Source organism: Geotrypetes seraphini, chromosome 3 (assembly GCF_902459505.1).
Source record: "Geotrypetes seraphini chromosome 3, aGeoSer1.1, whole genome shotgun sequence".
In the NCBI taxonomy this organism is placed as follows: Eukaryota; Metazoa; Chordata; class Amphibia; order Gymnophiona; family Dermophiidae; genus Geotrypetes; species Geotrypetes seraphini.
The window spans coordinates 278,734,872-278,761,338 of NC_047086.1; the positions used below are offsets into that span (position 1 = coordinate 278,734,872).

Genomic DNA, 26,467 nt, shown 5'->3' on the forward strand with positions numbered 1-26,467 from the left:
TCCGGTTGGAGCGCCAGGTTCAGGATGATCGTCGCCGCTATGGGGCTCATCCCACCGGAATCAATAGAGCGTTATTATTGGCTTCGCAGTTGTCGTTGCGGGAACTATTACATGATCGGGCTATGAAGTCTTTGGCATACTATAAATTTCAACTGTATTTGCATGCTAATAAGAGCGGTAAGCTTTTGGCAAATTTGATTCGACGTGCTAAGGGGTTTTCCCCAATTCTCCATCTCCGCCGGGCTGATGGTGGTTTGGTCCACAAGGATGAGGATATGGCGGCGGTGTTTCACCATTATTTCCAGGAGTTGTATGCTGCTCCACCGGTTTCTTCGTTGGCGGGTGATCTTTATTTGGATCAGATCTCTCATCCGGTGGTGACAGACGCTCAGAATGCGCGTTTGCAGGCTCCTTTTACAGTTGAAGAACTATCGCTGGTTCTTGGTAGTTCTCCGCTGCAAAAGGCGGTGGGGCCCGATGGCTTTCGCAGTGAATTCTATAGACTTCTACTTGCGGACGTGGCCCCAGTTCTGGTTGATGTGTTTAACACTGCGGTACGCGATGGGGCTCTCCCGCCTTCTCTTCGGGTTGCTCAGATTGTGGTTTTGCTTAAGCCCGGCAAAGACCCATTAAGGGCCTCCTCGTATCGCCCCATATCCTTGTTGAATGCTGAAGCTAAATTCTTTGCTAAATTGTTGGCCAACCGGTTGGCGGGTATTTTGCCCTCACTGGTGGCGGAGCCTCAAGTTGGGTTCGTCAAAGGTCGGTCGTCCACTCGCAATTTACGTACTATACTGGCTTCGCTGGAGTGGGTGGAGCGGGAGCAGGTTTCTTCTTTGTTGGTCAGTTTTGATGCCCATAAGGCCTTTGATAGGGTTTTGTGGGATTTTTTGTTTTGTACTCTTCAACATTATGGTATGGGAGGTTTCTTTAGTGATGCGGTGGCTGCGTTATATCATGATCCGCAGGCCAGGGTGCTGGTTAATGGAGTTTCTTCGGCGGTGTTTCCAATTCAGCGGGGTACTAGACAAGGATGCCCCTTGTCTCCTCTTCTTTTCGTGCTCACCTTGGATCCCTTAATTCGCGAAATCTCTGCTAATCCGGCGGTTCGGGGTGTTTCTCTCGGCGGCCGAGAGTTTAAGATATCGGCATTTGCAGACGATTTGTTGGTTCATTTGACCTCCCCGTGGGAATCCTTTCCTGCTCTTATGTCGCTTTTTATGGAGTATGGCGATTTTTCGGGCTTCCAATTGAATTATGATAAATCTTTGGCATTAGCTACTGCCGAGGCGGTGCGCTTGGAGTGGCCGGGGCAGTTTCCTTTAAGGTGGGCGGATGGTGTATTCAAATATTTGGGAGTGCAACTCACGAGCTGTGTGGGACGGTTATATTGTGCTAATGTAGATGCGTTGTTGGCCGCTACGGAGGGTTGTTTTGCAAAGTGGATGTCTCTGCCTCTCTCTTTTTATGGTAGGGTTCATTTGTATAAGATGGTTATTTTTCCCCGCTGGTTGTATGTACTCCAGTTGCTGCCTCTTTGTCTTCGTCGTAACGATCTTCAACGGCTTCATAGGCAGCTGACCCGATTCCTCTGGCAAGGCAAGAAGTCTCAGATATCGATCTCTTATCTGTTCGGCTCGGGAAGGATCGGTGGTGTGGGACTCCCGGATATCGGCCTCTATAATCTGTCTTGCTTGCTGCGATTTTTGGGAGACTGGTGCTTACGGAGTGATGACTATCTTATTCGGGACTTTGAAAATGCTCTTTTCTCTCCTTGGCACTTGTTTTCGTTGTCTCAGTTACCTGTTCGCCTCTTGCCCCCCGCGTTCCGATCTAGTTTCATCCTTCGGTCGTGGCGTTTTTCTTGGAAGGCATTGGTCGGGTTGCTGGGGGGGGACCATCAAGTTTCGGATCAGTTGTCTATACGGGGGAATCCGCAGTTTCTGCCTGGCTGTGATAACTCGGTCTTTGTGCGATGGACTGGAGAGGGTTTTCTTCTTCTTGAGCATTTATTGGATGAGGAGGGGGCGATAAGACCTTGGGGAGACTTTCCCATGCTTCATTCCTTGGGTGTGGGAGGTCTGTTTGCGTATCGGCAAATTCATCATTATGTGAGGTCCTTGGCGCGCCCGGGCTTACGGTTTCGATTGGGTAACCAATTTCGTCTATTTTTTGCCCAATTTCATGCTTGTGGCTTGACGGTGTCTGCGTTGCATGGGGCTTTGCGGCGGCTTACTCCTCAGAAGTCTTATACGGCTTTGGAGAACCGCTGGGGTAGAGATCTGGGCATACCTGGTGAGTCCTTGAACTTTCCTTCCTTTATTGGTCGTATCTCTTCTATTTCTATTAGTGCAGAACTGAGGGAATGCCAATTTCGAGTGGTTTATCGAGCGTATTTTTCCCAAGAGCAGGTCCACAAGGTTGGGGGCATTTCTTCTCCAATCTGCCCTAAGTGTACACTGGGGTGCAACTCCTTTTTTCATGCATTTTGGGGATGCCCTCGAGTGAAAGTCTTTTGGAGAGCCATACTCCGCTTTTTGGAGCGGCTGGTTGGTCACGCTATTCCGATGTCTCCGGTAGGCTTGCTTTTGGATAGATGTGAATCTTTGCGAGTGCCTGCTCGGAGACATCGGTTGCTGATCCGGAAAGGCGCTGTTATAGGAAAGAAGGTCATTCTTAGCGTTTGGACGCAAGACATAGCGCCTGCTTACTGGGCTTGGAGGAATCGTTTTCATAATTTGATGCTCTTGGAGCAGCGCCATGCTCGATTATCTGTCAGGCGGTCGAAGATTTTCCTGCAGACCTGGGACCCCTACATTTCCTCGCTTTCCCCTAGGGCCAGAAGTCTGGTCTTAAATTCACTCTGTTGCTGATACCTTATGCTCTCAGCTGTTTTCCCCGGGTTGGTGGGTGGATGTTTGGGTGAGTGTGAATGGTGGGTATGAGTGGTTGGAAGTATGTGGAGTTCGGTGGGTAGGGTGGGATTACACATTGTGGGTGGGAGGATGGGATTTGGTTCTCTTGTTTTGTTTGATATGTGCTGAGCGGCATAAGCAAACAGCTTGCTCAGCATAATCCTTTCTTGCTGGGGTTTTGGGTATGGATTGGGTCTCATGGTGTGGGTTTGGGTTGGGGTGGGGGTTTGGGCTTTGGAGTGGGTGGGGATTGGGGGGATTCTTTGGTTGGGGTGAAAATGTGTTTGATGGTACGTTTGGTGTTCGCGACCTTGTTGTACTGTCGTGCTGTATTGTGTATTTACTGCTGATGTGCCAATAAAACATGATTTATACTAAATAAAATCCTGTACTGTAGAAATTACAGTAGAAAAGATTGTTCCTGCCTATACTAGCTGTGATCCCATGATGGCTGCCAAGACTTTCAGTGGCAGTCTTACGCTTGTGCTCATGACATTCATTCTGGTGATGGGTATGGTTGGGGAGAGAGCAACTGTGAATCACTCTTGCCCTGGATAGGCCACTCGACCACCAGGGCACCTGAGATAGGCCTTGGTGAATGGGTGGATCTCGTGAGGGGAGTGAGGGAAAAGAAGCTGGGTGCAGTAGTGACAGCAGTATTGGATGGGGGTAGAGGAGTTTTGGTTTCAGCCAAAAATGCCCTGAATCCAAATTTCAGATTGGTCTCGGTGCTGAAACCAAAATTCAGTTTGCCTCTAAAGTATGTTTTTAGGACCCATCTCACATGACATCATTCTTTGCAATTTGAGATTTGGCAGCTCAGAATACCCAAGAAGGGTCTGCTGCAGGTGTTTGAATTGATTTATGCTCTCTGCACCTTTTTCACAATCTACATATCTCTTTATGTATTTTCTTCTTATCTCTATTGATAGTATTGGATCTCTCTTATTGTGGACTATAGCCAGGTATTTAGAGGTAATGATGATTTGATTTATGTTACTTTAGGGCTAGAAATTATTATTTTGCTTTTCTTTTTACCTGGCTTTTCTGTACATGTGTAGTTCAAACTTATAAATAAATTAAAAAGAAAAGAACTAGAATTCCCAAGGTCAACAACGTGCAAAAGAAGTTAGATTTTTTTTTAAAAAAAAAAACTAAATATATAATATTAGGCTGATAATTTGTGTGAATGGCCTAATACTATCCATATAATATAGGCCAAATGTAGGGTGGAGCAAGGGTAGGTTCAGTTTACTCTGGGTGGGGTTCAGGTTTTTCTCAGACTTTTTGTCTGAGTTTTTTATTGAACCTTCCCCCCGACTTGCATGAGGAGCCTGTGATTATAGACTTATAGCCAGTTGGCTTAAAGCACTTTGGTTTGGAACTGCTAGTCCAGCCTGTATGTCTGAGGCTCGTTTTGATTAAATATTTTGAGAAGACAGTGACAGTTCACAACGGAATGATAATTTTTGTCTTTGCATTATGTACTGGATAAAATAAAAGTGTGACAAAAATCCCTGAAAATATTTTTACAAGTGATTTGGGTTTTCAAATTATCAGAATAATGGTGATGTTTATCTACTATGTAGATCATGCATTTACCAGCCAATATTTAAACTCCTTGGTATTGCTTTAAAACACCAACTGAAGTGTTTAAAAGTAAACCAGGATATTCAGCACCAGCCAGCACCCATATACTGGTGCTGAATATCCAGTCATAAAGGACTATTCTATAAATTGTGTTACTTAAAGAACAGCACATAGCACTGAGATCCATGCCCAACTTTTACGCACAAGGATTTACACCAGCTGATTTGAATCATTATGGGTTAAATTACCAGGAAGAAATGGACTTGACATAAAATTGGGACTGTACTATCGTCCACCTGGACAAACAGAAGCAAACGATAAAGAACTGGAAACAGAATTGAGGCGAGAATGCAAAAATGGAAGTGTGATGGTAATGGGGGATTTTAACTACCCCGGGATAGACTGGAGTATTGGAAACTCCAACTGCGCGAGGGAAACAGAATTCCTAGAGGCTGTGAGGGACTGCTTCATGGAACAGCTCGTCAGCGAACCAATGCGAGGGGATGCCACTCTCGACCTAATCCTCAATGGGCTAGGGGGATCTGCAAAGGAAGTGGTAGTAGTAGGACCACTAGGAAACAGCGATCACAACATGATCCAGTACAAATTAGAAGTAGGAACATCAAAAGTGAAGAGAACTACAACGACTACGCTCAACTTCAAGAATGGGAACTATGATGCTATGAGAGCAATGGTGAGAAAGAAACTCAGAAACAGCTCAAGAAAGATGGAGACCGTAGAGAAAGCCTGGTCCTATTCAAGGACACGGTGCAAGAAGCACAAAATCTGTACATCCCCAGGTTTAGGAAAGAGTGCAAAAAAAATCGAACAAAAGACCCGGTATGGATAACAAATGAAGTGAAGAAAGCGATAGGAGACAAGAAAAAATCGTTCCGAAAATGGAAAAAGGACCAAACCGGGGAAAACTGGAAGGAACACAAGAAACACCAAAAAGAATGTCACCGAGTGGTTAGGAAAGCAAAGAGAGAATACGAAGAGAGGCTGGCTTGGGAAGCAAGAAATTTCAAAACGTTCTTCAAATACGTTAAAAGGAAGCAACCGGCAAGGGAGGAAGTAGGGCCGTTGGATGATGGAGACAGAAAGGGAGTGGTAAAGGAGGAAAAAGAGGTAGCTGATAGGTTAAACAAGTTCTTCTCGTCAGTCTTCACAAGCGAGGACATATCCAATGTACCAGAACCCGAAGAGATCATAAGTGGAGACCAAGAAGAAAAACAGATAGATAGATTGAAAAGCGACAAATCATCGGGCCTGGTCGGAATCCACCCAAGAGTATTAAAAGAATTAAGAAACGAAATAGCAGAAACACTCCGACAAATTTGCAACCTATCCTTGAAAACTGGGGAGATCCCAGAGGACTGGAAAATAGCAAATGTTACACCTATCTTTAAAAAGGGATCGAAGGGTGACCCGGGGAACTATAGGCCGGTAAGCTTGACTTCAGTTCTGGGCAAGATGGTAGAAGCGCTGATAAAAGACAGCATCTGTGAGCACATAGAAAAAAATGGACAAATGAAAGTGAGACAGCATGGCTTCTGCAAGGGAAGATCGTGCCAAACGAACTTACTGCACTTCTTTGAAGGGATAAACAGCCAGATGGACAAAGGAGAACCCATAGACATCATTTATCTCGACTTCCAAAAAGCCTTTGACAAGGTACCCCATTAGCGGCTACTTAGGAAACTATGAAACCATGGGGTGGAAGAGGACGTATACAGATGGATTAAACATTGGTTGGCAGGCAGAAAGCAAAGGGTTGGAGTGAAGGGCCACTACTTGGACTGGAGGAGGGTCACGAACAGTGTTCCGCAGGGGTCGGTGCTCGGACCACTGCTCAATGTATTTATAAATGACCTAGAAACAGGGACGAAGTGTGAAGTTATAAAATTTGTGGATGACACAAAACTCTGTAGCAGGGTTAGAACCGCGGAGGAATATGAAGACCTACAAAGGGACCTGAACAAACTGGAGGAATGGGCTAATAAATGGCAGATGAATTTCAATGTAGAGAAATGCAAGGTCATGCATATAGGGAAAAAGAACCCGATGTTCAGTTATAAAATGGGGGGATTAGTACTAGGGGAAAGTAACCTTGAAAAAGACTTTGGCGTGCTGGTGGATACAACAATGAAGTCAACGGCACAATGCGCAGCAGCCGCAAAGAAAGCAAACAGAATGATGGGTATTATTAAAAAGGGTATTACAAACAGAACGAAGGAAGTCATCATGCCGCTATATCGTGCGATGGTGCGCCCGCATCTGGAGTACTGTGTCCAATATTGGTCACCGTACCTTAAGAAAGACATGGCGATACTTGAGAGGGTTCAGAGAAGAGCGACAAAAATGATAAAAGGTATGCATACGCAGACAGCCTTTCTAACCTGTCTGCGTATGCATACGCAGACAGGTTAGAAAGGCTGGGGCTTTTCTCCCTGGAAAAGCGGAGACTCAGAGGAGACATGATAGAGACTTTCAAGATCCTGAAAGGCATAGAGAAGGTAGAGAGGGACAGATTCTTCAGCCTATTGGGAACCACAAGAACAAGGGGGCACTCAGAGAAATTGAAAGGGGACAGGTTTAGAACTAATGCTAGGAAGTTCTTTTTCACTCAGAGGGTGGTGGGCACCTGGAATGCGCTTCCGGAGGTTGTGATAGGACAGAGTACACTACGGGTTTTAAAGAAGAATTGGATAAATTCCTGAAGGATGTGGGGATTGAGGGATACAGATAGAGGTAGAGATAGGATTATAAAAGGGTATAGATAGAAGCATAAAGGGGAATAAAGGGTTTTAGACAAGGATCACCTTACAGGTCATGGACTTGATGGGCCGCCGTGGGAGCGGACTGCTGGGCGCGATGGACCTCTGGTCTGACCCAGTGGAGGCAAATTCTTATGTTCTTAACCCTGGTATAAATCCCTGTGGTTTACCCGAATTCTATAATAGTGCATGCATTTTTATTGAATCCCCTGACTTGGCCATGCTCTCTTTTCAGTTGTATAAAGAATTTTTGTGCACATTTTTATAGAATAGTGTTTAATAAGATGTGTGCATATATTCAAATTGTTGCCAATACCAATAATTGATTGCTAATAGTCATTGCTGAAATTGTGCTTGCAAACTGAGCACGAGCCCAAATTCCTCTGAAACTGCCTGCAGATCTTATTTTTAAAAAATATTTGATGAACTGCCTACTAAATTTTCTTTCACTATTTTTGTCGGTAACCCTGCTTTTAAGTTAGAGCAAGAATAGTGTCTGTACTAGAGGCAACAAAGGCAATAGATGCAGATTTTAAGAGAATCACAAGGAAAAACTATGCATAAATACGTACAAGCTGAATGCTTTGAAATTCTTAGTTGCAGTCTTCAGGTTAGTGCCTTTCTTTTTTCTTCTAGATTTTGATGAGTGTTCCAAACCTCGCATATGTGGGGAAGGGCTCTGCATAAACACTGTTGGATCCTTCAGATGTAAACATTGTGAAAATGGTTACCGCATGAACAGGAGAGGCCAATGTGATGGTAAGTTCATAGCAAATATGCAGAATGCAGGCAGTAGCTGAAAAACACTGAGGACAGCTTAGCTTCTCCTATGGTTGTAAACAGCCAGCAGTACACCAAGTATTAGAAAGTTCATTTTTTTTTTGGGGGGGGCGGGGTTATTTATATTGTTTATTATCTTTTACAATAAAAAAACATATCCAACCAGATACTTGCTTCCAAATTAAAGCATTGCATTACAGAAATCCAGGTGAAGAAACTGCTGAGAAGAGTGAAACCAGGCCCACCATCCCTCGACTCCTGCCCGATCCAAATGAGGAGAGAGCTCAAAGGCCCAGGACTCTCCTACCTTATGGACCTCATCAATGACTCATTATAGACTGAACAAGTTCCACTCAAATGGAAACGCTCAGTCATCAAGTTCATTCTGATGAATAAACAAAAAGACCTAGAAAATCTCTCTACAGACCATGAATATCCAAACAACCAGACATGGATATCCAAACTAGTAGACAAACTAGCATGCCAACACATATCAGACTTCCTGGAAAACTAATTGAAGCTGGACCAAGCACAATCAGAAATCAGAAGACACCTGAGCACAGAGACCATTCTAGTAGCAGTGCAGGACTCCATTCTTAAACACCAGGCTAACGGAGAAGACATGATGCTGGGGTTCATAGACCTCTCATCATCTTTTGATCTAGTCCAACACACTGCTAATAACACGATGCAGAGAAGTAGGCATTAAATGAAAATTCATGGCATGGAGAGAATCATTTCTATCTAAAAGACTAGCCAGAGTAGAATGGCTGGGGGATACCAGCAACTAGAAAGAAACAGACATAGGGGGTACTACAGGAATTTGCCATGTCACCCATGCTGTTCAACATCTTCCTCCAACCACTGGGAAAATTAATCAGAAAACTGGGATGAGAATGCTACATTTACACAGATGACGTCCAACTGATCATCCCAATGAGGAGACAAGACCAGAAGGCTAAACAGATGATCAGGACAGGCCTAGAGAAAATCTTTGGATAGTTTCAAGCAAATGGACTAGCAGCTAATAAAGAAAAGATAGAACTATTCTCATAAATAAATAGGAAGGAAACAGACCAAGATTCCAACTAACACTAAACGGCAGTACCATAAAATCATCCAAGAATGGAGTGAGAAACCTAGGAGTTTTGCTGGACCCATGTATAGACATTACAACACAGATCCAATGAATCATCAAAAACGCTTATGGCAAAGTTTACTGGTTTAGAGCACTAAAGCCCTACCTCTCCCACCAATGAATGTCCAATGTAGTAATATCCCTGGTACTCATAATCTTCGATTACTGCAATGCAACCTTACTGGGATTACCGAAATACATGATCAAACAGTACAAAACACCGCAGCAAGGTTTCTGCTAGGAAAATCAAAACAGAAATGTTACACACCGCTACTGAAAGAGTTACACTGGCTCCTGATTCAAAGTAGGGTGAAATTCAAGATTGTTTATTGTTAGCTTCTATTCCGCTACTAATGACTGGGAAGTCAATTCAGAGCAATTTGCATGAGCTTCTGTAAAAGGTGTTACAATACTTGAGCTTCTGTGGAGGTGTTATAATACAGAATTACAAAGAGCTTCTGCAAGGTGTTACAATACATGGGCTCTATATAGAGTTACAGGATCTTCTGTAGCATTGTTACAATACAGGGTTATTAATATAGGCATAATTATGGCAGACACACCAAATCATTCACCTCTCAGAACCACAATATCTAGACTACATAACCATATGCCACCATGCACTCTGCGCTCAAGCCAAGAGTCCCTTCTACAAATACTCTTTCAAAGACATCGAATACAAAAGCACCAGAGAAAGAACGTTCTCTGTAATGGCTCCAACATGGTGGAATGCCCTGCCAAAGGAATTAAAGCTAAAAAAGGACATTGGAAAATTCAAGAAAGGGATAAAGGCTATTCTATTCTCAAACTACTTCAATCTGAAACTGTGAACTGACAGAGGGAGGAAGCAACATAGAGGAAAACTAGCAGGCTGGCAACATGATAAAAGGACAAGACGTGAGCACACAGTAGATTTTTACAGAAATGCTTAAGATATGATGAAGATAGTATAAGGAACTATAATAAATTAGGATGAATGTAACTAGAATAAGAGTAAATAGGGCAAATTAGGATACATGTAAATACAGTTACTTAGTTGAAATGGTTAACCTATTTAGGACTATATAAATATAGTATATACTATGTTAGAATGGTTAACGGTAATCTTGAACAGCATACATTATTTGCTAGAATTATTTAGGATGTGTGTAAACATGGTATTCATATTGGCAAAGGCACCTTCAGGGCAACAGCTCTTGGGAATACCTGTGACAGGTTTTGTTTGCCTATGGGCCAATTTGGATCACATAGGAAGGCACGTGAGCATAAAATTCAGACACACTACCAGAAGTACAGTTTGGTACTGATGATTCTTTATTATTCTCAGCAAAAGAAAAAGCAGAATAAGACTTCTGGCTCATAGGCCACAATGCACAGTTCATCAGCAAAGCCAAAATCCAAAAGTCAAAACCTTTCAGAAAAACATAATCAGAAAACAAGCTCTCAAGAGTCTCCCGGTATCAACAGTTCATGCACAGTCCAGGCCTGCTTTTGTCTTCAGCCACGGGCAAAAGAAGAAAAAAAACCCTCAATAGTTTAAACACCTTTCATTCAGGTAAGTGTTGTTGCTCTAAACAGTCCTTGGCTTCAGCAAGCCTCTAGTTCACTTCAACAACAGTTCTTTTAAACAACAGTGAAGAAACAGTTCTTTCTCAATTTAAAGTCAGGCTTGTGTAGCATTTAGCATAGCCTGTACCAGTGTTTGGACACTGGACACCAGAGGGTTGTTTGCTGGCTAGAGTGTGTCTCTGTATGATGGAAACATTAAATTATAAGGCCCTCGTTTCCCACCACAGAATAACACTCTCAATGGGTTTCTGCTTGCCCAACCCCCACTTCACACAGGGAAAAAACAAATGCTAGCAGTAAGGAAAAACTTTCACTGCTTTCTCCAAGGTTTTGTATTTCTCAGTCCTTAGCAAGGGTTACCAGCACAAAACCAACAGTCTTTTCAATTTCTTCAGAAAAAACACAGCTTGAAAAGTCCTTTCAAAAAAATCATTAATTCTTGCTGGCTTTTACAGAACAACATACCTCCATATCTTGTTCTTGGCTTATTTGGTTCTCGTCCAGCCCCACCTCCATAAGATGTTCCATCTGGGTCTCAGGTTCAGTCATCTCCTCCTCAGGCAACTCCAGCTCTATGGCCTCTGGTGGTTATAATATCTCCTCACGACTGACACCTGAACAAATCATCATCTGGATCACCAATCTCCTAAATAACTCCCTAAATCAAGGCAATTTACCGGAAGTAATGGGAAAAATAGCACTCACCCCTATACCAAAAACATCAATCACAGATCTCTATACAGCCTCAAACTACAGGTCCATTGCCGATATTCCCATTCTTACCAAACTTCTTGAAGCCCACATAACCAAGCAACTTACAACATACATCGAGCAACTTTCTTGCCTTCACCCATCCCAGTTTGAATTCCAACAACACAGCACTGAAATACTTATCCTCACCCTAATCACTAAAATCAAACTACTACTAAGTACGGGCCGACAGACAATACTCCTTCAATTCGACATTCCTGCAGCCTTCAATTTCATGGACCACCACTTACTCCTAATAAAACTGTCAGCGATTAGAATAACAGGAGCAGAGAATACATTGTCAAAAAGGACAGGGAGTTCTCCAACCCCTGGAAGGCCTTCTATGGGGTTCCGCAAGGCTTCCTGCTTTCCCCCATTCTTTTTAACCTATTCATGAGTTCACTCGGACACATCAAATGTGAAGACGAAAGCATAATGTCCTATGCAGATGACATTTTTCTCCTCATTCCTACAACCAACAACCAATTAGACACCACCAAAAAAATCTCAGTCAACATAGAAAAAATCTAAACTTGAGCAACAATCAACAAATTAAAACTAAATGCCTCCAAAACCAAAGTTATCTGCTTCCACACTGCTCAGCAGACAGCACCAACAAGCATCATTTTTCTATTCGGCAGCATCCTCATAGTAGATAAAACTTCCAAAATACTAGGCTGCATTCTAGACGCCACACTTATGATGGAACCTCAAATCTCTCACCTCTGGAAAAAGTCCCTCTTCACCATGAGACAAGACTCATCTAACCATACTTTCATCAGCACCATTTTACCCTGATTGTGCAGATGATAATTCTTCCACAACTGGATTACTGTAACTCCGCGTACAAGGGAATCAACACTACTCTAGTCAATAAAATGCAGCTTTTTCAAAACACAGCTGTAAGACTAATTTTCATCCTGAAAAAATATGACTCGGTCTCAGCCTTCATCAAACAATTGCACTGACTACCTATCCCATCGTGAATAAATTTCAAAGTATCTTGTATCATTCACAACATACTCCATGGAAATTCAGCAGCTCTTCTTATCCAACTCTTTTTGATGGCATGGTTCTGCCTCTCGCAGAACCCTTAACAGAATACATCTAAATCTCCCAACTACAAAAAAACTCCAGTACAGATGTATTTTTCATTCCATGCTAACCTTCCTAGGAGTGAAAGCTTGGAACGACCTCCCAGAAACTATCAGAACAGAGCCTAGCTACACCTTATTCTGGAAGAAACTAAAACCCCTTCTCTTTGATACCTGAACTTTACATGAACCTCTCAGTATACCCTTCCTTAAGTCAATAATCCTCCTTTAATTCTCCTCTAATTTTCCCCCTTCCTCCCTAACTCTGCCCTGCTTCTATATTCTACCTTTCTTCTCTCTGTAAATTGCCTTGAGCTTGCATAGGTATGCGCAACACACAAATAGAAGATTAGATTCTAAGCCATTCAGAACTCTCAGCCCTTCCAACTCTCTGTTCAATATGTATGTAAGTGACATTGCTGAAGGGTTAGAAGGAAAAGTGTGCCTTTTTGCAGATGATACCAAGATTTGTAACAGAGTAGACACCGAAGAGGGAGTGGAAAATATGAAAAAGGATCTGCAAAAGTTAGAGGAATGGTCTAATGCCTGGCAACTAAAATTCAATGCAAAGAAATGCAGAGTAATGCATTTGGGGATTAATAATAGGAAGGAACCGTATATGCTGGGAGGAGAGAAGCTGATATGCACGGACGGGGAGAGGGACCTTGGGGTGATAGTGTCCGAAGATCTAAAGGCGAAAAAAACAGTGTGACAAGGCAGTGGCTGCTGCCAGAAGGATTCTGGGCTGTATAAAGAGAGGCGTAGTCAGTAGAAGAAATAAGGTGTTGATGCCCCTGTACAGGTCATTGGTGAGGCCCCACTTGGAGTATTGTGTTCAGTTTTGGAGACCGTATCTGGCGAAAGACGTAAGAAGACTTGAGGCGGTCCAGAGGAGGGCGACGAAAATGATAGGAGGCTTGCACCAGAAGACATATGAGGAGAGACTGGAAGCCCTGAATATGTATACCCTAGAGGAAAGGAGAGACAGGGGAGATATGATTCAGACGTTCAAATACTTAAAGGGTATTAACGTAGAACAAAATCTTTTCCAGAGAAAGGAAAATGGTAAAACCAGAGGACATAATTTGAGGTTGAGGGGTGGTAGATTCAGGGGCAATGTTAGGAAATTCTACTTTACGGAGAGGGTGGTGGATGCCTGGAATGCGCTCCCGAGAGAGGTGGTGGAGAGTAAAACTGTGACTGAGTTCAAAGAAGTGTGGGATGAACACAGAAGATTTAGAATCAGAAAATAATATTAAAGATTGAACTAGGCCAGTTACTGGGCAGACTTGTACGGTCTGTGTCTGTGTATGGCCGTTTGGAGGAGGATGGGCAGGGGAGGGCTTCAATGGCTGGGAGGGTGTAGATGGGCTGGAGTAAGTCTTAACAGAGATTTCGGCAGTTGGAACCCAAGCACAGTACCGGGTAAAGCTTTGGATTCTCGCCCAGAAATAGCTAAGAAGAAAAAAAAAAAAAAAAAAATTTTAAATTGAATCAGGTTGGGCAGACTGGATGGACCATTCGGGTCTTTATCTGCCGTCATCTACTATGTTACTATGTTACTAAGCTTTTCCAGTCTGGCTTTTTCTGTTCTAGCTGCTCAGCTTTCCTGTGCAACCAGGTACAGCCACGCCACAAACCTCCAGGCGAAGAAGATTCCCTGATAGTTCTTGTCCCTTCCCCTATATGACTAGACGGGAAAACTCTGGCATGACGCTTACTGTTGAATGCAGGCAGTACTGTGCTCCTACTGCCTCTAGTGGTTTTCACAGGAACACCCTCAGACTGTCTAGAAATGGTGTTTTAAATTCAGCAGTGGTATAGGTGTCAGGTTCCTGTGTGTGCACTGCCTCAGGGACACAGCTAGAAGGCATGGGCTGAATATCACAGTATATAATTGTGTAACAATGCAAATAAATAAAATAGTGTGTAAATACTGTGTACACAGTCAAGAAGACTAAATGTAAAAGATATGTAAATGCACCACACCACCTCTCAAGCCACCTCCAGTGGTATGGGATCTTAATATGGTTCTTGCTAAACTGATGAAGCCTCCATTTGGACCAATGTCTACTGCTCATACCTTACTTGGAAAGTTGTCTTTCTCATCTCTCTCACTTCTGCCAGAAGAATGAGTGAACTTCAAGCATTAATAGCAGATCCACCATTTAGTGTTCCACCATGACAAGGTTGTGCTTCACACTCATCCAAAGATCTTACCATAGGCCGTCATTAAATTTCATCTCAATCAATCGATTGTTCTTCCAGTATTTTTTCACAAGCCTCATTCTCATCCTGGAGAAATGGCTCTTCAAACTCTAGACCAGTGTTTTTCAACCTTTTTACACCCATGGACCGGCAGAAATAAAAAAATAATTTTGTGGACCGGCAAACTACTAGGACTAAAATTTAAAACCCAGTTTCCGCCCCATCTCTGCGAGCTCGATCTCCGCAAATCATCTGATCCCATCCGCACAAGCCTCAGTTATGATTTTATGTAGAATATATTTTATTAAAGTATAAAAAGAAACAATATTCTGTACAATTGTCATTTTATAAATACAAATAATACAGGGCAAGGATCAACAAAACCCATCTCCCCTCCCCTTTATATATATCCCCTCTACTATCAAGAAAACTGAACAAGTCAAATTATTACAGAATGCTACACAGAAATATCATATTAACAGAATACCGCAGTCGCACATGACAGGAATAGTGTTAGGGGAGTGCAACTAGGGCAACTGCCCCCTGGTCAAAGAGTGCCCTAAGCCAGCTGGAAGCTAAAGAAGCACTGCCTGGGCTTTGCAGTCCCCAGTTATGTCTAACACCAGCTCTAGCAGGATATATATTTCAAATCTGATATATTCTAATCACAAAATAGAAATAAAATTATTTTTTTCTACCTTTTGTTGTCTCTGGTTTCTGCTTTAATCTTCTTTTCAGTCTCTTCCTTCCAGCGTCTGCCCTCTCTGTCTCTTCAATCCAGCATCTGCCCCTTCTATATGGTATCTGTCTTCTTTCTATGCCCCTCTCTCCTTTCCATCCAGCCTGCGCCCCCTCTCTCCTTTTTACATGATTCATTCCAGCTTCACTGCTCTCTTCATTTTTATCTCTCCTACACCAGATCTACCATTGTTGTCCCTCTCTACTTATTTTTCTACTGACCCCTTCCCATCATCAATCTCTCTACTTTCTCATGCCTGTCTCTCCCCTTCCCCTCCTCTAATCTCCCTGCCAGCTGTTTCCTTCCTTTTTCCTTCTCCCTTCCCTTCTCCTCCTGTCCAGCAGTAACTCTCTTCCCTTCCTTCCCTCCCAGCAGTATCTCTCCTTCTCCTTCCCTCCAGGTCCAGTAGCAGCTGTCCCTTTTTTTCCCTTGCCCAGCAGCTTCTCAGACTCCAATAGTGGCTTTCTCCCCTCCCAGCAGCTCTCCTTACTTCCCAGCGCAGCGATTCAGGAAGGCAGCCTCGGGTCCTTTGTTGGGTCGCGCCACCTCTAAGGAAAGAGGAAGTTGCATCATCAGAGGCAGCCGCGACTCAGCAAAAGCTCCAAGGCTGTCTTCCTGAATCACTGCGCTGGGAAGTAAGGAGAGCTGTAGAGAGGAGACAAAGCCACTGTCGGAGGCTCCCCATGATCTCTCCTGCCCAGCGCGGACCAGCTGAAAATATCTCCATCTTGCCAGCCCTGCGCGGACAGGCAGGGAACTGAAGTTAATCAATCTCGCCAGCCCTGCGCAGACCGGCAGAAATTTCCTGTGGACCGGCACTGGTCCACGGACCGGTGGTTGAAGAACAGTGCTGTAGACTGCAAATGAGCATTAGCTTACTATTTGCAACTTTTCATCTCTTTTAATCCTAACAAGTTGGGGCATCCTGTTTCTAAGAGAACGATATCCAACTGGTTGGCTGTGTACATCTCGTTCTGTTATGCTCAGGCTGGGCTACAGCTGGAGAGTTGTGTCACAACCCATAAAGTTCGAGTTATGGCAGCTTCAGTAGCTTTTCTCCACTCTACTCCTATTGGTGAAATATGTAAAGCTTCTACCTGGTCCTCGGTTTATACCTTCACCTCACATTACTGTCCCAGATGGGATGGGCACTTTGGCCAAACTGTATTACAAAATTTATTTTTCTAAAAACAAAGCCAATATTCCCACCATCCCCTTCTGGTTAGCTTGGAAGTCACCCACATGTGAGAATATGCTGCCTGCTTGTCCTGGGATAAAGCACAGTTACTTACCGTAACAGGTTTTATCCAGGGACAGCAGGCAGATATTCTCACAACCCACCCACCTCTTCTGGTTGGCTTCTTAGCTGGCTTACTGAACTGAGGAACCACACACCTACGTCGGGCGGGAAGATACTCACATGCGTGGTGAGGTCAGTCGCAAATTTTCTAAACTTCTTCAAGTGGTGATGCACTTGGGACCTTCCGTACCGGGGCTCCGTGGATGACATCACCAACATGTGAAAATATCTGCCTGCTGTCCCTTGATAACACCTGTTAGGTAAGTAACTGTGCTTTCTGTTCCTCTATGCATTTCCACTAATCCCTCTCATTCTAAAGATCTTAGTCAAGCTCAAGCACAACAGTCAAGTCAGTCACCCAGATCCTGATAGCTCCTCGGTGGCCCAGACAACCTTGGTTTTCCCTTCTTCAGCTGAGTGCCAAGGATCCATTCCTTTACAGATCTTTTCATTTCTGCTCACCCAGTCTGCAGTCTCTGCACCTATCAGCTTGGTATCTCTTGGTCTGACTTCAGCAGATTTTAATCTTTCTGACTCAGTACAAGCTATTATAGCTGCTTCCAGAAAACCTTCTACTCAGCAATGTTATTAACATAACGCCTTAGAACAGCAGACGGGATTTATGTGGAAACAGATTCCGAAAAAGCCAAACTACTGAACGATTACTTCTGCTCAGTATTTACCTGCGAGGCACCTGGACACGGGCCACAGCTGGAAGCAAAGCCAAGCAAGGAAGACCCATTTCAGAATTTTGGGTTCTCACCAGCTGATGTTTACAGCGAACTGTCAAGACTCAAGGTGAGCAAAGCCATGGGACCAGACAAATTGCACCCACGAGTGCTCAGGGAGCTGTGCGATGTCCTGGCGGAACCGTTAACCATGCTCTTCAATCTCTCCCTAAGTACGGGGAGAGTCCCCCTGGACTGGAAAACAGCTAACGTCGTTCCTCTTCACAAAAAGGGTTGCAGAGCGGAGGCTGCGAATTACAGACCAGTGAGTCTCACATCAATAGTGTGTAAACTCATGGAAACACTACTTAAATGTAAATTAGACACGATTTTGGATGAGGGGAATCTAAGGGATCCTAGTCAACATGGATTCACTAGGGGTAGGTCATGCCAATCCAATCTTATCAGCTTCTTTGATTGGGTAACAGGAAAGCTAGACTCGGGAGAGTCTCTGGACATAGTGTACTTGGATTTCAGTAAGGCTTTCGACAGCGTCCCACACCGTAGACTATTAAACAAGATGAAATCGATGGGGTTAGGTGGGACACTAATTGCATGGGTCAATGATTGGCTGAGTGGAAGACGTCAGAGGGTGGTGGTCAACGGCACCCTCTCTGAGACATCGGAGGTGACCAGCGGAGTGCCACAGGACTCGGTCCTGGGTCCACTCCTTTTTAACATATTCATAAGGGATTTGACCCAAGGGCTTCAGGGTAAAGTAACTCTATTCGCTGATGACGCCAAACTATGTAATATAGTAAGTGAAAGCAATCTGCAGGATAGTATGACGCAGGATCTGCTTACGTTGGAAAACTGGTCCTCGACATGACAGCTGGGCTTCAACGCTAAGAAATGTAAGGTTATGCATCTCGGTAGCAGAAATCCATGCAAACCTTACACCTTAAATGGAGAAACACTAGCTAGGACTTCAGAAAAAAGAGACTTGGGAGTAATCATCAGTGCAGACATGAAGGCCGCCAAACAAGTAGAGAAGGCCTCATCCAAAGCAAGGCAACTTATGGGATGTATCAATAGAAGCTTCATTAGCCGCAAATCTGAAGTCATAATGCCACTGTACAGAACCATGGTGAGACCTCATCTGGAGTACTGTGTGCAATTCTGGAGGCCACATTACCGTAAAGACGTGCTTAGAGTTGAGTCGGTTCAGCGGATGGCCACTAGGATGATCTCGGGGCTCAAGGGTCTCTCGTACGAAGAAAGACTAAACAAATTGCAGCTCTACACTCTAGAGGAGCGCAGGGAGAGGGGGGACATGATTGAGACATTTAAATACATCACGGGACGTGTCGAGGTGGAAGAAAACATCTTCTTTCTCAAGGGACCCTTGGTCACAAGGGGGCATCCGTTCAAACTCAGAGGAGGGAAATTCGATAGTAACATAAGGAAGTATTTCTTCACAGAAAGGGTTGTAGATCACTGGAACAAGCTTCCAGAGCAGGTGATCAAGGCCACCAGCGTTATTGACTTTAAGAATAAATGGGATGCCCTAGTAGGATCCTTACGAGGGTCGAGTTAAAGAACTAGGTCATTAGTACTCAGACTTAATGGGGTGGGTCAGTAGAGTGGGCAGACTTGATGGGCTATAGCCCTTTTCTGCCGTCATCTTTCTATGTTTCTATAATTGGACATGCTTCAATTTGTGGTGTAATTTCCATGACCTGGATACTTCTTCCTCTTCTCTTCCTTCAGTTTCGGACTGTCTTCTCCATTTATCCAATTCTGGACTTAAGACTACTTTGGTTACAGTTCATCTCAATGCTATTAGTACTTTCCATGCTCCAGGAAATATAAAGTGGGATGTCAGCTAGTTGCTAATATAGCAACCGTGGATGTCATGGGGGAAAAAAAGCACGATTTATCAGACATTGAAAAAGGCATGATCATCGGCTACTGGGCCAAGGGCAGCAGCATTTCAGAAACATCAGAGTTTGTGAACTGTTCACAGGCTGCTGTGATTAAAATGTACTGTGAGTGGATGAATGGAACCTTTTTGATGACTCGATGTGGTAATTGTGGGGCAGCACAACAGGTACGCATCAGGTGAGCATCAGCTGTGCAGGTTGTTGCGGGCTATTTGGCACGCTACCGTGAGCAACTCATCATCCAAATGAAACAGGGGATTTCCAGATGTGTGTCCAAAATGACTGTGCAGTGAATTCTGTTGCGAATGGGGCTCGTTCATCGCAAAAAATGACTGCAATTTGCACAGGACTTGCACCAACTGGCAGAGGGTTGCCTTCTCCGATGAGTCATGTTTTAAGCTCCATCAAACAGATGGATGTTGGCGTGTCAGGCATGAAACCGCCAAGAGCAAACACCCAGCAACCATTGTTGGATATACACAAGCTGGTGGCAACAGTGTTATGGTCTGTGGAATGTTTTTTCTTGGTATGGTATGGGTACCTTGATACTTCTTGAAGGCTCTCAGTAAATATGGGTATCTCTCCATCCTTAATGATCAACTACACCAATATATGTTGACTGTCTTCCCTATGGCCAATGAGTTCTTTCAAAAAGACAATACAACATGTCATACCACCAGAATTATTCACAAGTGGTTTACAGAGCATGACCAAGATAGCCAGTTACTTCCCTGGCTTCTGAATTCCCCAGACCTTATCCCAATCGAGCACATTTGGGACTACCTCCATTGACAAGTTCGACCACTGGATCCACCACCATGCACCTATCAGCAAATGTCAGATGCATTTCAGTCTACATGGCTCCAGATATCTCTAGCAACCATCCACCATCTTATTGAGTCACTCCCATGACATCTGGCTGCCATCCATTCCAGAGGCAATTATTCTGGATATTAGCAGGTAGTCATAACAATGTGACTTGACCATGTATATATATACTGCATATAATATATATAGGTATATGTATGTAAACTGCTTTTGTTGTTGTTAACCTTTATTTTCATGTATTCAAGTAGAGTAAGTAATATGGCATGCACACTCTAGACAATCTTATCTTGGAATCTGAATATATTAAAATTCAGCTTTCCTCTTTTACTGTAAAGTGACAAACAGTGTGTCAGGAAACTTGTTTTTCCATATGTTTTAGGCTTTGTATCTGATTCTTTTACAGATATTGATGAATGTCTGTCTCCTAGCACTTGTCCATCTGAAAAATGCATCAACTCCCCTGGCTCATACACATGTGTTCCTTGTTCTGTTGGATACAGGGGCTCAAATGGGCAGTGCTATGGTATGTGCCATATAGTTTACTTTTCAAGATGTCAGGTGTTTTTCTGCTTTTCTTTTCTAAAATAATATTTTATTTACTGTATTTCGGTTAAGAGAAAAGTAAGACTTTCTATTAAACTTTCTATTAAATTATAAAATTTAGGTTACCCACAGTTATCAAACATAGAAAAAAAGCATAAAATTTCCCCCACCTTTCCTGGTTTCTGCAATTGCACAATAAAGCCCCACAAAAATAGTTTCTTTTTGAGGAAAAGTCAGCAGTAGTTGTGTTCAAATCTGATAATCCTTTGATAGGATGCAATATTGACTTTTTGACACAATATAAACTGGATTGTGAAATAACAACTCCTGCTACTTTCTATTATGATAATTTAACTACCACAGTTTTAGATAAAATAACGCCTAATCGTCTGCACACAGAGAAGGATAAAAAAACTAAATAAATGGTATGACAAAGAGTTGTCAGAGTTCAAATGCTCTATTAGAAAGCTAGAAAGAACATGGTATAAGACTAAACGAGCAGAAGATCACGTTTTATGGAGAAAGGAAGTTTGAGATCTCAATTTGCAATGAAGTTATTGACTGATACATTAGGTAAAACACATTATAGAAGAACACAAGTAACAGCTATTTTGGTCATTGGTCCATATTTATGGAACACTTTGCCAGGGTGCTTAAGATTATGCAAAGAGAAAATGTTATTTAAGAAACAATTGAAAACCTTTTTATGTGCCAAAGCTTTATGTTAGCTCTGTATAATAATGTATTTTATGGTTCATAGAGGATGAACATTTTTACGAGCATTATGTTAGTTTTAGCGATTATATGTGAAAGCATTGCACTAGTTTTAGCGATTATATGTTGAAGAATAGGATAGGATGCATATATTATAGTATGTTTGAGGATGCTTATATTATAATATGTTTGAGTATGTTAAACCTTGGTTTGCAACTGTTTTGCAAGACGAGCAAAACATTCTCGCAAACCGTGATTCGAATTGCGAGCACCCCCCCCCCCGCTTGAACTGGTATCGTTCCCCCTGCCCGCAAACGCCCCCCGAGAACCGGCATCGCACACACCCCTGTTTGAAACGGCATCACTCCTGCCTGTGAACGCCCCCCGAGAACCAGCATCACACCCCCAGGCTGGAAGCAGCATCCCCCGCCCAAACAAGCCCCTTACCCCATCTGCCACTGGCACCAACTCACAGGACGTGCCGGTGCCAGTCAACGAAGATCCTGCCTCTTGCCTGGGCTGAGCCTTGAGCATCTGCTCATGCTCAAGGCCTTCTGGCTCTTGTTCTCTTCGAGAATCTCGGAGAGAACGAGGATTGGATGAGGATTGGATGAAGGATAACAAATTAAAACTTAATTCAGACAAAACTAGATTTTTCTTGGTCTCCCCATCCAAATTCAAAGAAGAGAGTCTGATTTTGAATGGAATCAGATATCCTGTTGTTTCAACCATCAAGATACTGGGCCTCCATCTGGATAGGAATTTATCAATGACCACACAGGTTGACGCCTTGGTCTGAAAATATTATTTAATATTATGGAAGCTTTGTTTAATTGGGATTTATTTTAATGATAATTCCTTTCAATTACTAGTTCAGTCACTTGTTTTGGGTACTCTAGACCAGTGTTTCTCAACTTCTTCAAGCCCCTAAGCCTAACATACCAACCGAGTACCCCCGCCCAAGCTCCACCCCAGACTCGCCCAAGCTCTGCCCCTGACCCAATTTCTTCCATCTCTTTTTCATATACACACAATATAATCTTATTAATACACTAGTGTTTAAGCCTGTTATATTAACGGGTGCTAGAATAGATATGTGTAGACTTTTAGCACAATGAGGCGCTGAGGCATTTCTTTCTTTTTTTTATCTCTTTGTTTTTCTTTCTCTCTCCCTGCCCCTTTTCTTTTTTTCTGTCTCTGTCCCCCTGCCTGTGTGTCTCTGTCTAAACTAAACTAAACCTTAAGTTTATATATCGCGTCATCTCCACGGAAGTAGAGCTCGACACGGTTTACAGGAAATTACTAAAGAAAGGAACTCCAATGGGAAAGGCTTGGTAAAAAGGAAGGAAGGAGGGGACAGAGTAGAGAGGAGAGGGAAGAAGTGGTTACATTTTAGAGAAAAGCCAGGTTTCCAAATATTTTCTGAAGCGTTGGAGGGAGGACGAACTTCGAAGAGGGGCAGATAAGCTGTTCCACAGCTCAATGATCTTGAAGAGGAGGTATGTTCCAAGTTTTCCTGTATGGGTGATGCCTTTTAAAGAGGGGAATGATAGTATGAATTTTTGAGTGGATCTGGTGGAGAGGATTCGGGGAGAGCCAGGAAAGTGGAAACAGGGGAGGAAGGATGCCGTGTAGAGACTTGAAGGCTAGGCAGGCGCATTTGTAGTGAACCCTGAGGAGAACCGGGAGCCAGTGAAGCTTAGACAGAAGCGGGGAGACGTGGTCGAATTTGCTTTTTGTGAAGATTAATTTGGCCGCAGTGTTCTGAATCCGCTGAAGTATGTGGAGACTTTTCTTTGTTAGGCTTAAGTAGATGGAGCTGTAGTAATCCAGTCTAGATAGAATAATAGATTGAACGAGGACAGAGAAGTGTTGTTGGTGGAAGCAGGATCTGACTTTCCTTAGCATGTGAAGGTTGAAAAAGCATTTTTTTACTAAGGAGTTGAAGGACAGTGTAGAGTCAATGATGATTCCCAGAACTTTACTTGAGTGCTCAAGCTGCAATTTAGTGCCAGAGGATAGTGGGATGAGGGTGGGCAGCTGATCTAATTTTGGACCTAGCCAGAGTAGTTTTGTTTTGGTCTCATTAAGTTTCATTTGAACGGTGAGAGCCCAGGATTGGAGATTCGTTATACAAGAAGAGATGTTATCAGAGAGGTTGGTGAGGTTGGAATCAGTCTCGAGAAGGACAAGGATGTCGTCGGCGTAGGTGTAGAGTGTCTCGAAGGGGGATAGTTGGAGGAGTTTCAGGGAGGACATATAAACATTGAAAAGAATCGGGGATAGAGGTGAACCCTGAGGAACTCCGCAAATTGGTTTCCAAGGGGAGGATGAGGAGCCGTTCATGTTAACGAAGTAAGAGCGCGAACGTAAGAATTTTGAGAACCAATCTAGGACTGTGGAGTTTATGCCAATTTCAGAAAGTTGGAGGATTAGTATGTCATAATGGACAATGTCGAAGGCTGCAGAAAGATCAAATTGAAGAAGTACAGCAAACTTGTTGCAAGAGTGAAGATGTTGGACTTTTGAAATTAAAGAGGCCAGAAGGGATTCAGTGCTAAAGTTGGGTCTGAAGCCATGTTGGTAGGGTAGTAGAATGGAGAATCTCTCAAGATAGGATGAGAGTTGGGTAGCAATGATGGACTCCAGCATCTTGGTTAGAAGAGGGATGTTAGCTATTGGGCGGTAGCTGGACGGTGTGGAGGGGTTTAGATCAGCTTTTTTCAGTAGAGGGGATAAGGCAATGTGTCCCATTTCTACAGAAAATAGGCCTGAGAGTAGGGCGGAATTTATAAGTCTGGTGAGAGATGAGATGGCTTGTGTGGGAATATTTTCGAATAAGTAGGAGGGGAAGGGGTCCAAGGTACAGTTGCAGGATTTTAACTTGAGGCAGAGTTTGGAGACCTGGGAGTCAGAGACGAGATCGAAGGCAGTCCAGGATCTATCGGCTGGGATATGGTTGGCATCGATTAGATTAGGGTTGGAGGCGGCGAGCACCAGAGAGTTGTAAGAGGGTGTAGGAGGGAAGGAGCGTCGTAAGGTAGTGACTTTCTCATTGAAAAATTTTGCTAGCTCCAGAGCTTCTACCTCTTCCAGCAGCCTTCTATCTGGCCCTCTCCCTTCTACCTGCATCCGGCCACACCCTGCTCCGCGGCTCTCTTCGGCAACTCAGCAGCAGCAGCGATCGACACAAGCTTCTGACGTCGGGGCCTATCCTCTGCGAGTGCCGCTTGTTTCAACTTCCTTTTTTCACAAAGGCGGGACTTGCAGAGGGAAGGCCTCTATGTCGGCAGCCTGCCTTGATCACCATTGCTGACGAGTTGCTGAAGAGGGCCGCAGGGCAGGGTGTGTGGCTGGATACTGGTGGAAGGGAGAGGGCCAGATGCAGGACTCATGGATGAGGGAGGAGAAGAGAAAGAGAGAGAGGGGAGGGAAACAAAAGGAAATATTTCATACTGGGCTGAACCGGAGTGGAGGGATGGTGGAAAGATTCTGGCTACAGGGTGCAGTAACAAAGGAAAAGGGGGGGAAAGCTGAAAATGGAGATAGTGACACAAAGAAGAGAAAGGGTAAGCAGGACCTACTGAATAAGGATAGAGATACAGAGAGGACATGAAGAGGAGATGAAATAGAGACATAGAAGTAATGCTGAAAAAAAGGGGGGGAGATAAAGACATTGAAAGGGCAAATGGTGAACATGGGGTAAAGACAAGGACAGAGACAAATGAAGATTCTGAAAAAGTGGTGAGATAGGGATATAGATGAGATGGACACAAAGAAGAGTGATGCTAGAAAATAGGTGGAATGGTAATTCTGACAGACACAGAAGGGAAATGCTAGATCAAGGAGAGATGGGGCTCAGGCTGGATGGAATGGGGAGAAATGCCTGGTTGGCCTGGAACTTCCTCTTCTATGTCAGAATTGACGTCAGGGAGCAGAATGCTGGTCAGCGCAATGCTTTTGCAGGGAAAACTTGGGGCGGCGGTGGTTTGGGGGCTGTTCCCCGATGGCAGCAAACCGAGTGGCTTGGGGGAGAGCAGGGAGAAAGAAAGAAGGGGGAACAGGGAGACAGAAAGAAAGGGAGGCAGGGAGACAGAAAGAAAAAGTTGGGGGAGATAATGAGGTCTGGAGGAGAGGAAGAAGGGAAGAAAGATTGGATGCACAGTCAGAAGAAGAAAGTGCAACCAGAGACTCATGAAATCACCAAACAACAAAGGTGGGAAAAATGATTTTATTTTCAATTTAGTGATCAAAATGTGTCCGTTTTGAGAATTTATATCTGCTGTCTATATTTTTCACTATGGCTCCCTTATACTAAACCGCAATAGCGTTTTTTAGCACAGGGAGCCTTTGAGCATCGAGAGCAGCGCGGGGCATTCAGCGTAACTCCCTGCGCTAAAAACTGCTATCGCGATTTAGTAAAAAGGGAGGGGGTATATTTGTCTATTTTTGTATGGTTTGTATGGTCATCTGCCTGACTTCTTTGAAAAAACCCCAGAATATGAATAATAATTAACATTTTCTCTGCCTTTCAGTGTGCTTTGTGTTGTTTTTTTTTAATTTCATTGTTGGTAGATCATTTTGACTTGGTCATTTTAAAAGTAGCTCGCAAGCCCAAAAAGTGTGGGCACCCCTGAGTTAGACAAACGTTTGCATGGATGTTAAGGTTGGGTGCTGACACCGCAGCCAATTTTAACACTATTCTGAAAACTCCACAGTGAACGGCAACAACAACAGGCTGTAAAGCGCAACAATCAGAGGCTCCTTGCAGGGTAAATCGCCGTACAAAAAAACCAACCGTCATTGAGGAAAGCAACACAACTGTTGCTGGGGAAACTGCCGCATGCAAAGTGACAGGCTCTTTTTAATGCGCATGCGGGGGCATGGCACCACAGAGGCACAGAGCCATAA

General features: G+C 43.7%; 1 protein-coding gene across 7 annotated transcripts in view; it reads left to right on the forward strand.

The window, feature by feature from the left end:
* Nucleotides 1-26,467, forward strand: part of LTBP1 (latent transforming growth factor beta binding protein 1) — a 941,660-nt gene that overhangs the window by 765,155 nt on the left and 150,038 nt on the right. For 4 of the 7 annotated variants that reach the window (XM_033937066.1, XM_033937067.1, XM_033937068.1 and 1 more), the window contains exons 18-19: nucleotides 7,919-8,041; nucleotides 20,703-20,822. The exons of 1 other annotated variant lie outside the window; for it this stretch is intronic. In XM_033937066.1, coding sequence (XP_033792957.1) covers nucleotides 7,919-8,041; nucleotides 20,703-20,822 — 243 coding nt within the window. The remainder of the gene's footprint in view (nucleotides 1-7,918; nucleotides 8,042-20,702; nucleotides 20,823-26,467) is intronic. 2 more of the 7 variants (XM_033937071.1, XM_033937073.1) reach the window with 1 other exon arrangement.